Source organism: Nerophis ophidion, linkage group LG15 (genome assembly GCF_033978795.1).
Source record: "Nerophis ophidion isolate RoL-2023_Sa linkage group LG15, RoL_Noph_v1.0, whole genome shotgun sequence".
Taxonomy (NCBI): Eukaryota; Metazoa; Chordata; class Actinopteri; order Syngnathiformes; family Syngnathidae; genus Nerophis; species Nerophis ophidion.
Genome location: NC_084625.1, coordinates 7,418,975 through 7,432,308, shown reverse-complemented (window position 1 = coordinate 7,432,308; position 13,334 = coordinate 7,418,975). Strand labels below are relative to the sequence as shown.

Below are 13,334 nucleotides of genomic sequence, written 5' to 3'. Positions count from 1 at the left end.
GTCGCCACCTCATCACAGGGCCAACACAGATAGACAGACAACATTCACACACTAGGGCCAATTTAGTGTTGCCAATCAACCTATCCCCAGGTGCATGTCTTTGGAAGTGGGAGGAAGCCGGAGTACCCGGAGGGAACCCACGCATTCACGGGGAGAACATGCAAACTCCACACAGAAAGATCCCGAGCCTGGATTTGAACCCAGGACTGCAGGAACTTCGTATTGTGAGGCAGACGCACTAACCCCTCTGCCACCGTGAAGCCCGGATAGTTATTATAATAAATATTATAGTTATGTTCTTAACTATTATAGTTATGTTTAACTATTATAGTTCTTATGTTAAGTACCAGTATTATAGTTATGTTCTTAACTATTATAGTTATTATATTATTAAGTATTATAATTCTTGTTATTAACTCTTATAGTTCTTATGTTAAGTATTACAGTTCCTATGTTAACTATTATAGTTCTTATGTTATTAACTATTATAGTTCTTATGTTATTAAATATTATAGTTCTTATGTTATTAACTATTAGACTGCTTATGTAAACTATTATAGTTTTTATGTTAATATAGTTCTTGTTATTATTATAGTTCTTATGTTATTAATTATTATAGTTCTTATGTCAGTAATTATTATAGTTATGTTATTAATTATAATTATGTTATTAATTATTATAGCTATGTTATTAATTATTATAGTTATGTTATTAATTATTATAGTTATGTTATTAACTATTATAGTTCTTGTGTTATTAACTATTATGGTTATGTTAACTATTATAGTTATTATGTTATTAACTATTATAGTTATTGTGTTAAGTAATATAGTTCTTATGTTAAGTAATATTGTTCTTATGTTAAGTAATATATTATGTCAACTATTATAGTTATGTTATTACCTATTATAGTTATGTTAACTATTATAGTTATTTTATTAAATAATATATTTCTTATGTTATTCATTATTATAGTTCCTATACTATTAACTATTATAGTTTTTATGTTAAGTAATATTGTTCTTATGTTAAGTAATATATTAAATTAACTATTATGGTTCTTTTGTTATTAACTATTAGAGTGCTTATGTTAAGTAATATCGCTCTTATGTTAAGTAATATAGTTCTTATGTTAAGTAATAAAGTTCTTATTTTATTAAGTAAAATAGTTCTAATCTTATTAGCGAGTTATTATTCAAAACATTCCCCTTTACCTCGTTAAAATCTCCCCAAACTAGTCCCATTCGTTTGTGCTAAATTTTTGCAAAAATCTGTTCTCCATTACAGTTTTTGAAATAACTATTTTAGTTTTGATGTTATTGACAAAATATTATTCATAACCAGATCCCTGCCCCTTGTTAAAATCTGTCTAAACTTAGCCGAAACGTTTGTGCTGCTAGTTCTTTGGTCTTTTGCAGTTCTTAACTATTATAGTTTTTATGTTAACATGTTCTTAATGATAACCCCCCCCCCCCCCCCGCCCCCCAGCACCATGATAGAATCTCCCCAAACTTGTTCCAAGCGTTTGTGCTGCAAACTTTTTTTAGTTTAATTATTATATTTTGTTATATTATTGTTTCCTCATACATAACCAGCCCCTAACATTCCCAAACCTCTCCACATTCATTTTTGTCTGACTACTATAGTTTTTATGTTATAAGGCTAGTTATGAATAATTTCACATTATTAACATAAAAACTATCGTAGTTAATAACAAAAAAAACTATAAGAGTGAGACATTTTTGCTGCACACATTAGCACAAACTAATAGGGAGATTTTAACAAAGTTGGGGGGGTGGTAAGGAATAATAACGCATTAATAACATAAAAACTATAGTAGTTAATAACATAAGAACTATATTAGTGAGACATTTTTGCTGCACAAATGAATGGGACACATTTGGCGAGATTTTGACAAGGTTGGGGGGGGTGGGCTGGTCCTGTTACATAACACCTTAATAACACAAAAATAAAATTGTTAGTAACATTAAAACTTTAATTGTTCATAAGATAAAAAACTATAATAATGAGACATTTTTGCTGCACAAACGAATAGGACAAGGTTGGGGAGATTTTGACAAGGGTGGGAGCTGGTTATAAAAGCAAACTTTAATAACATAAAAACTACACTTTAATAAAATAAAAACTAACACCTTAATAACATGAAAACTATAACAGTTTTACAAAATATTTTGCACAATTGTTTGGAACACGTTTAGGGAGATTTTGACATGGTTGGGGGACGGAGGGCTGGTCATGATAAATAACACGTTATTAACACAAAAACTCTATTTTTTATGAACATGAAAACTATAATTGTTAATAACATAAAAACTGTAATACTTAGGTTTTCAGCACAAAAGTAGCATAAATGTTTGGGACAAGTTTAGGGAGACGTTGACCAGGTGGGGGCACTGTTTATGAATAATACCACGTTAGTAACCTAAAAACTGCAATAGTAACATAAAAAGTATAATAGTTATGCAACAAACAAAAAAAAAAATCCGCACAAAAGTAGCACAAACGTTTGGTACAGGTTTAGGGAGATATTGACAAGGTAGGGCGGGGGGCTGTTTATGAATAATACCACCTTAATGACATAAAACTACAATAATAACATAAAAATTATAAAAGTTAGACAAAAGTTTTTCAGCAGGAAAGTAGCACAAACGTTTGGGACATGTTTAGGGAGATTTTGACAAGGTGGGGGTGCTGGTTATAAATCATACCACCTTAATAACATAAAAACTACAATAATAACATGAAAAATATAATAGTTGAAGAAAAAGTTTTTCAGCACAAAAGTAGCACAAACGTTTGGAACAAGTTAAGGGAGATTTTGACAAGGTGGGGGTGCTGGTTATAAATAATACCACCTTAATAATATAAAAACTACGATAACATGAAAAATATAATAGTTGAAGAAAAAGTTTTTCAGCACAAAAGTAGCACAAATGTTTGGGACAAGTTAAGGGAGATTTTGACATGGTGGGGTGCGGTACTGTTTATGAATAATACCACCTTAATAACATAAAACTACATAAATAACATAAAAACTATACAAGTTAAACAAAAGTTTTTCAGCAGAAAAGTAGCACAAACATTTGGGACACGTTTAGGGGAGATTTTGACAAGGTGGGGGTGCTGGTTATAAATAATACCACCTTAATAACATAAAAACTACAATAATAACATGAAAAATATAATAGTTGAAGAAAAAGTTTTTCAGCACAAAAGTAGCACAAACGTTTGGGACAAGTTTTGGGAGATTTTGACAAGGTGGGGGTGCTTGTTATAAATAATACCACCTTAATAACATAAAAACTACGATAATAACATGAAAAATATAATAGTTGAAGAAAAAGTTTTTCAGCACAAAATTAGCACAAACATTTGGGACAAGTTTAGGGAGATTTTGACAAGGGTGGGGTGCGGTACTGTTTATGAATAATACCACCTTAATAACATAAAAACTAGAATAGTTTGACAAAGGTTTTTTCTGCACAAAAGTAGCACAAATGTTTGAGACAAATTTAGGGAGATATTTACAAGGTGTGGCGAGGGGCTGTTTATGAATAATACAATGTAAGTAACCTAAAAACTGCAATAATAACATAAAAATTATAATAGACGAAAAGATGTTCTCCGCACAAAAGTAGCACAAACGTTTGGGACTAGTTTAGGGAGATTTTGACAAGGTGGGCTGGGGGGCTGTTTATGAATAATACCACCTTAACATAAAACCCACAATAATAAAATAAAAATTATAATAATTAGACGAAAAGATTTTCTCCGCACAAAAGTAGCACAAACGTTTGGGACAAGTTAAGGGAGATTTTGACAAGGTGGGCTGGGGGGCTGTTTATGAATAATACCACCTTAATAACATAAAACCCACAATAATAAAATACAAATTATAATAGTTAGACGAAAACATTTTCTCCGCACAAAAGTAGCACAAACGTTTGGGACAAGTTTAGGGAGATTTTGACAAGGTGGGCTGGGGGGCTGTTTATGAATAATACCACCATAATAACATAAAAACTACAATAATAACATAAAAACTAAAACAGTTAGACAAAAAGTGTTTTCCGCACAAACGTTTGGGACAAAATTGGGGCGATTTGGACAAGTTGGAGAGGTGGGGGGTGGTTATGAGTGATAAAACGTTAACATAAAATTTATAATTGACAGAAAAAAGTTTGCAGCACAAAAAAAGTGAAACAATTTATGGAGATTTTGACTTGACTGCACTTAAATGTAGAATATATGTAAAAAATATTGATATTATTCATATATTATTTTTATGATATATTGTATTTATTATCCATCCATCCATTTTCTACCGCTTGTCCCTTTTGGGGTGGTTGTGGGCGCTGGTGCCTATCTCAGCTACAATTGGGCAGAAGGCGGGCTTACACCCAGGACAAGTCGCCACCTCATCACAGGGCCAACACAGATAGACAGACAACATTCACACACCAGGGACCATTTAGTGTTGCCAATCAACCTATCCCCAGGTGCATGTCTTTTATTTATTATTATTATTATTGTCTATTGTGAGCGAACTGTGCTGCTGAATATCCCCCAGGGATCAATAAAGTACTTTCTATTCTATTCTATTCTATCTATTTGGACAAAGTGGAGGTGCTGTTTATGAATGATAACACGTTAAAAACAAAAAACCCTATCATTGTTAATAACATAAAAGCTATAATAGACAAAAACAATTTAGTTAGGAGAGATTATGACAAGTTGGGGGTTTGGTTATGAATGATAAAAACGATAAAAACTATGATAGTTCGACAAAACATTTTGCCACACCAATGATTGGCAGTGTTATTTTATTATTTGCAATGATAAAGGATGTCACCTACATGCAGGTCTTCTACACAACGCCACAACACCAAGCAGACCGGAGACCTTGATGGAAGTTAGCCTTTATGCTAATCATTAACCAGCTTAAAGGGGTCACCTGAGTGCAGGTGGGAATGTTTGCTTGCACGTTAGCCCGCGCTGCCCAAGCTGCGACCGTGCGCTCACAGAACTGTGCTGCCCACACTACTTCTTCATGCAGCGTGGAGGTGCAGGAGCTTCCTGTTCTCCATGGCAACAACGTAGATAACAGTCATGGGAATTTGTACACACACACACATTCATTGCCATCAGTCACTACAGCACAACTTGTGTGGATCGCTGTTGGCGAACAGGATTACAACAAGAACTACGTGAAGAGGTAGCATGTGGGTGTGGAAAGAAGCAACTACCCTTTAAGGATTAGGGTGCATTCATTTTTCCACTTAAATGCTCTAATTATAGCCGGGGTGTTTATTCACCTAATCCGCAAAGAGTACAGGATGTCAAATTTGCATAATTAACCAGGAATAAACATGGAAAGCAAAGGAAATATGCTTAGAACTCCAAATGAAGTTTTTGGAGTTTTTTCACAGGGAAAACTGTCACTAAAAAGTCGCTTTTTGTTTTTAAGCGATGTCATTACACGCAGAAGAATACTTACACAGTACCTCAACTTACGAGCCAGACCGGTTCTTCATTGGATCTCAAACCAACGTCTTTGAAATCAATTCAATCGGTGCATAGCCCGATTGTATGTAAATATATATATATACATATAAACCCAGTTTCCATATAATTTGGGAAATTGTGTTGGATGTAAAAATAAACGGAATACAATGATTTGCAAATCCCTTTCAACCCATATTCAGTTGAATGCACTACTAAGACAACATATTTGATGTTCAAACTCATAAACTTCATTTTTTTTGCAAATAATAATCAACTTAGAATTTCATGGCTGCAATATGTGCCAAAGTAGTTGGGAAAGTGCATGTTCACCCCTGTGTTACATCACCTTTTCTTTTAACAACACTCAATAAACGTTTGGGAACTGAGGAAACTAATTGTTGAAGCTTTGAAAGTGGAATTCTTTCCCATTCTTGTTTTATGTAGAGCTTCAGTCGTTCAACAGTCCGGGATCTCCGCTGTCGTATTTTACGCTTCATAATCCGCCACACATTTTCGATGGGAGACAGGTCTGGACTGCAGGCGGGCCAAGAAAGTACCCGGACTCTTTTTTTTACGAAGTTTGCTGTTGTAACGTGCTGAATGTGGCTTGGCATTGTCTTGCTGAAATAAGCAGGGGCGTTCATGAAAAAGACGGCGCTTAAATGGCAGCATATGTTGTTCCAAAACCTGTATGTACCTTTCAGCATTATTGGTGCCTTCACAGATGTGTAAGTTAGCCATGCCTTGGGCACTAATGCACCCCCATACCATCACAGATGCTGCCTTTTACACGTTGCGTTGATAACAGTCTGGATGGTTCGCTTCCTCTTTGGTCCTGATGACACGATGTCGAATATTTCCAAAACCAATTTGAAATGTGGACTCGTCAGACCACAGAACACTTTTCCACTTTGCATCAGTCCATCTTAGATGATCTCGGGCCCAGAGAAGCCAGCGGTGTTTCTGGATGTTGTTGATAAATGGCTTTTGCTTCGCATAGTAGAGCTTTAACTTGCACTTACAGATGTAGCGACAAACTGTATTTAGTGACAGTGGTGTGTTCCTGAGCCCATTTGGTGATATCCTTTAGAGGTTTTTGATACAGTGCTGTCTGAGGGATCGAACGTCACGGTCATTCAATGTTGGTTTCCAGCCATGCCGCTTACGTGGAGTGATTTCTCCAGATTTTCTGAACCTTTTGATGATATTATGGACCGTAGATGTTGAAATCCCTAAATTTCTTGCAATTGCACTTTGAGAAACGTTGTTCTTAAACTGTTTTGACTATTTGCTCACGCAGTTGTGGACAAAGGGGTGTACCTCGCCCCATCCTTTCTTGTGAAAGACTGAGTATTTTTTGGGAAGCTGTTTTTATACCCAATCATGGCACCCACCTGTTCCCAATTAGCCTGCACACCTGTGGTATGTTCTAAACAAGTGTTTGATGAGCCTTCCTCAACTTTATCAGTATTTATTGCCACTTTTCCCAACTTCTTTGTCATGTGTTGCTGGCTTCCAATTCTAAAGTTAATGATTATTTGCAAAAAAACAAAATTTTTATCAGTTTGAACATCAAATATGTTGTCTTTGTAGCATATTCAACTGAATCTGGGTTGAAAATGATTTGCAAATCATTGTATTCCGTTTATATTTACATCCGACACAATTTTCCAACTCATATGGAAATTGGGTTTGTATATATATATATATATATATATATATATATATATATTAGAGATGCGCGGTTTGCGGTCTCATCTGCGGATAAACCGCGGGTCGGGCGGGTGACATGATGAAAAAATAGATTTTAATTAGATTCGGGCGGGTGGCGGTTGAACCATTCGAAAATATTTGTTATACATAGTTCAGGGATCGGTATCCTTTACCATTCAAAGAGCCATTTAGGACCCGTGTCACAAAGCGAAGAAGACAATAGGAGACGTTAACATTCTCTAGAATGATTGCCGGCAGTTACCCAGTAAATAAGACTTAAGGCGTGCTTTGAAACCATTGGCTTTGTCGCCTTCTACAGCATGTAAAATCTGCTTGTCAGTCCAGCAACATGTTGCTGTCTGTCAGGCACACGCACTCGACTGCAAGGCATACTGAGTGACACAGAGTACACTAATGGTTGTGATATAAACTATTTTAACACTCTTAGTAATATGCGCCACACTGTGAAGCCACACCAAACAAGAATGAAAAACACATTTCGGGAGAACATCCTCAATGTAACACAACATAAACGCAACACAAAGAATACCCAGAATCCTTTGCATCCATGACACAGCCTGACTATTTTATACACCCCGCTAGCAGCAACCCCCCCAGTGTGTCGATAAGGTGGGCGGGGTTGGGGGTGCGGGGGTGTAAAATATATTCAGGATTTGTCACGGATGCAAAGGATTCTGGGTATTTGTTATGTTGCGTTTATGTTGTGTTACTGTGAGGATGTTCTCCTGAAATGTTTGTCATTCTTGTTTGGTGTGGCTTCTCAGCGTGGCGCATATTAGTAAGAGTGTTAAAATTGTTTATATCACAACCATCAGTGTACTCTGTATCACCCAGTATGCCTTTCAATCTTGTACGTGTGCTGCATATAACATTTTGCCGGACTAACAATCGGTTTATACATCTTGTTGAAGGTGTTAAAGGCAACGGCTTCACAGCATGTCCTTATTCTTGTCATCAGGATGAACACCATTAGATATTCGCGAGAGCGTTAGCGGCTTCATTGTGTGAAACGGGCTAAAATAGCTCTTTGAGTGGTAGAGGTGGCCGACCTCTGATGCGTTTCAACGGGCGGGCGGTTGCGGTTCTGATAAAATGTTGGTTCGGGTGGACGGTGGGTGGAGGACGACTTTGGTGATGCGGTTGCGGATGATATAATTGCCTATCCGCGCATCTCTTTTATTTATATATATATATATATATATAATACACACACACACAAAACATTTGTGTTCTTGTCCCTCATAATGACTGTGAACGATAGGAAAAATTCCCCCTGTAAAAATGTACAGTTCCCCTTTAAGTCTGACACCTGTGACTGAGAAAGTAAGTTGGCTCCTCCTGCTCTGCCTTCTTATATGTGGGAGACCAGGTGCGATGTAATGTGGTTGTGAGCTTGGGGGAACAGGTAGTGCTAAATCTATCTGTGGTGGTCTACAGCAGTTAACCAGTGTTGTAATCGCGCTAAGGAGAAAACTGCTCAGTCAGCATTAATCGAACATTGATTGTAACCGTGTGTGTTTGTGTGTGTTCGTGTCTCTCTCTTCCCTGCAGTCATTATCCCAAAACATCCTTCACGACTGTGACCGACACTCCAGAAAATCTGAGACTGAGGCAGCAGAGCGAGCTGCAGAGTCAGGTGAGCGCCCCGCTTCCTCTTCTGTCAGCTGCACGTCACATGATGCCGTATAGCAGTCTTTCTCAAATAGTGATGTGTGATCCCAGGAACATGCTTTATCAGTATCAAGCATCAAACCCCGCTTCAAAAAAATGTGCACTGCAAAAAAATGTGTCGCCATTAATCCTGACTTCCTCGTTTTGATTCAAATAAAAACGAGCACAAATTGCTTTATTCATTATTGTTTTGTAGGTTAAAGTGTTGAATATATTGTGCCCCTGAGTTGATGATCAACTTGAATGTATTAGTGTTCATTGAGTTTGTTTGATTACATTTTTCAGCATCAAATGGTTCAAGTTTGGGTTTTAAGGGTTTCCCGTTATTGTAACTGACGGTGGCAACCGCCACGACAAAATCATAACCTTGAAAATCTGTTTTTTTTAGCTGAAAACAAATTCAATTAATATAATGTCCTGAGTAGTCAGGATCTTTCCATGTAGAATTTGCATGTTCTCCCCGTGACTGTGTGGGTTCCTTCCGGGTACTCCGGCTTCCTCCCACCTCCAAAGACATGCACCTGGGGATAGGTTGATTGGCAACACGTCGTGTCAATGCTGGTTTTACGAGCAGAGGAGCATGTTCGGCAGTGCGCAATCACAGAGTACTTACAAGCACACACAGTGTGTAGACAGAATAGGGAGAACGCACGCGTTTTGTCACGCCTGTAAGTTTCTGTTTTGGTTTTGGTCAGGTTATGTTTAGTTTTTTTGGACATTTTAGTTCTGTCTTGGCACTTCCTGGTTTGTTTTCGTCTCCATGCCAACTCATTAGTTTTCACCTGTCACGTCCCTGTTCTCAGCCTCACACCTGTTTTCACTAATGATCATAGCTATTTAAGTCACTCTTTTTCTTGTCTTCGTCCTGGGATCTTCACACTCGCACACACGCTACCCATGCTGCACCTCCTTCACGCCCTCGTTTATCTGCTTCATGCCTTGCTACGCTGTTCATTTTGTCCAAGTCTTTGTTTATAGTTCATAGCCAATTGTTTTTGTGCAAAGTCCTTTAGTTTATGTCCATCATTTCATGCCATCGAGCAGGTGTTTTTCTTTCACGTTTGTACTGTGTAGCCAAGTTTTGTACCTCCGTTGTGAGCGCTTTTTGTTGTTTGTTTATTAAATAAATATCATGTACTCACGTCCACGCCTCGCTCGTGCTGATCCTCATCTGCATCGAGGAAACAATCCATGTCCAAGCCAAGTTGTGACACGTTTTGGCTTAAAAACTGACGATAAAGGTGAAGTTATAACACTGATTTGCCCTCAGGAAGAGGTGCTTTAAGACATGGTGAGCTAGATAGCAGCTAACGTCCATCAGTGTTTTAGCTACTTCTAAATCATTAATCCTCGCCCCCATGGCGACAAATCTAGTACATTTTTTTTACAAGTATCATCCCTGTAGGACGAGGAATAACTAAACATGCTTCACTACACACCATAGCTCACCGGCTTCACAATGTAAACGAACGCCATTGGTGGATCTACACCTGACATCCACTGTAATGATACCAAGTACAATAGTGTATCTAGTTCAGGGGTGCCCACACTTTTTCTGCAGGCGAGCTACTTTTCAATTGACCAACTCGAGGGGATCTACCTCATTTATATATATCATTTATATTTATTTATTTATGAAAGAGACATTTTTGTAAACAAGTTAAATGTGTTTAATGATAATACAAGCATGTGTAACACATATAGATGTCTTTCTTTCACGAAGACAAGAATATAAGTTGGTGTATTACCTGATTCTGATGACTTGCATTGATTGGAATTAGACAGTAGTGATGATAATGCCCACATTTTCAAATGGAGGAGAAAAAAAGTTGTCCTTTCTGTACAACACCACATGAAAGTGGTTGGTTTTTGGCATCTAATTCATCCAGCTTCCATACACTTTACAAGAAAAACATTGGCGGCAAATTCCGTAGATTGCTTGATTGACATTCACGGCACCCGAGGGTCTTGTGAGATGACGCTGGCTGCTGCCAGTTCATTATTATGAAAAAATGACAGAGAGGAAGGCGAGAAACACTTTTTATTTCAACAGACTTTCGCGCCGTCCCTTCCGTCAAAACTCTAAAGGCCGACTGCACATTTCCTATCTTCACAATAAAAGCCCTGCTTCATGCTGCCTGCGCTAACAAAATAAGAGTCTCGGAAAGCTGGCGTGCACAAGTGATGTGCACGCCAGTTTTCTGAGGGATCGCTTGTGCACGCCAGTTTTCCGAGACTCTGTATTTAGTTAGCGCAGGCAGCATGAAGCAGGGCTTTTATTGTGAAGATAGGAAATGTGCAGTCGGCCTTTAGAGTTTTGACGGAAGGGACGGCGCGAGAGTCTGTTGAAATAAAAAGTGTTTCTCGCCTTCCTCTCGGTCATATTTTAATAATAATGATCTTGCAGCAGCCAGCGTCATCTCACAAGACCCTCCGGTACCGTGAATGTCATTTAAGTGACGTCTTGGTGAAGATTGATGATCACTAATTTTTAGGTCTATTTTTTTTAAAAGCCTGGCTGGAGATCGACTGACACACCCCCCGCGGTCGACTGGTAGCTCGCGATCGACGTAATGGGCACCCCTGATCTAGTTGATACCACTATGATAAGGTTGATATTTTTTGGCATCACATCTTCTTTTATGGGCGGTATAGCTCGGTTGGTAGAGTGGCCGTGTCAGCAACTTGAGGGTTGCAGGTTCGATTCCCGCTTGTACCATCCTAGTTACTGCCGTTGTGTCCTTGGGCAAGACACTTTACCCACCTGCTCCCAGTGCCACCCACACTGGTTTAAATGTAACTTAGATATTGGGTTTCACTATGTAAAGCGCTTTGAGTCACTTGAGAAAAGCGCTATATAAATATAATTCACTTCACTTCACTTTTGTTTTTTCAAAATGTATATTATGTTTATAAACTCAGGAAATATGTCCTTAGGACACATGAGGACTTTGAATATGACCAATGTATGATCCTGTAACGACTTGGCATCGGATTGATACCTAAATTTGTGGCGCCATCCAAAACTTATGTGAAGTATCAAAGAAGAGAAGAATAAGTGATTATTACATTTTAACATTAAAGAAATTAACTGCGAAACACTGCCGTATATATAGCGACTTGACTCCGCCCCCCTTTTGCCACCCGCAGGTGAAGTACAAGAAAGACTTTGAGGAGAGCAAAGGCCGAGGCTTCAGCATCGTGTCCGACACGCCGGAGATGCAGCGACTTAGACGCACGCAGGAGCAGATCAGTAACGTATGGACACACACACACACGCTGTTTGTGTATGTGTGTGTTAAAATGGATGAGTGTGATTTGGTGCAGTTTTTGTCAGTGAGCACACACACACACACACACACACACACACACACACACAAAGAAGTGGCCTCTGTGACCTCTGAACCTCTCACAGCTGCACAAACTTGTTCACTAACTGGCGGGCTTCCCCTCGCATCTCTGACCTCGCCGTGAAGAGGAGGGAGGGACGTGGGAGGATGAAGAGGCGGATATGGTGGGCGAATGGGAGAATGGTGTCAGTAGAACGTTACGTAACGAGTGTGTGTGTGTGTGTGTGTGTGTTGTGTGTCTGTGCTTCCTGCTGCAAAATATCTTAGGTAACAAAATGTGTCAAACGTGTCGAGAGAGTCGGAGTGACGACTTTTTTGGGGCGGATGTGACGTTTGTGAATTTGTTAGCGACATCTAAAAGGAGGGTGGTGGTTGAAACTTCTAGAAGGATGATGAAGACAGCCGTCGGCTCAGAGCAGGGATGTCCAAAGTGCAGCCATTTGGGGCCAGCAGCAGATTTTTTTAATGGCCCGTGGCACGATCTAAAACAACTATTAGAAAAATGTAAAAGTAGAATACAACAGCGAACGAGTGAAATGTTACAAGAAAAAGTTGACTAATAACACAAAATGTTTTATTCTTTAAAACTGTCATTACTCCAAAAAATATTAATGAATCAAAATCAATGTTATGAATTATTGACCTATTAAAGCAGGGGTCCTAAACTTTTTGACTGGGGGGCCGCATTGGGTTAGAACAATTTAGCCGGGGGCCGGGCTGTGTGTGTATATATATATATATATATATATATATATATATATATATATATATATATATATATATATATATATATATATATATATATATATACATACATACATACATACATACATATTATGTATGTATGTGTGTGTATATATATGTGTGTGTATATATATATGTATGTGTGTATATAAGTATTTAAATGTATGTGTATATGTTTGTGTGTATGTATATATATATATATATGTCTGAATTAGAGATGCGCGGATAGGCAATCATATCATCCGCATCACCGAAGTCGTCATCCACCCGCCGTCCACCCGAACAAACACTTTATCAAGACCGTACCTG

At 38.1% G+C, this 13,334-nt stretch overlaps 1 protein-coding gene across 1 annotated transcript in view; it reads left to right on the top strand.

The window, feature by feature from the left end:
- LOC133569820 (LIM zinc-binding domain-containing Nebulette-like) overlaps window positions 1-12,981 on the top strand; it is a 25,986-nt gene extending 13,005 nt beyond the window's left edge. The window contains exons 3-4 of the mRNA XM_061922443.1: window positions 8,812-8,896; window positions 12,082-12,981. Of these exons, the coding sequence (XP_061778427.1) occupies window positions 8,812-8,896; window positions 12,082-12,405 (409 nt within the window). The 3' untranslated portion in view covers window positions 12,406-12,981. The remainder of the gene's footprint in view (window positions 1-8,811; window positions 8,897-12,081) is intronic.
- Window positions 12,982-13,334: the final 353 nt, after the last annotated feature.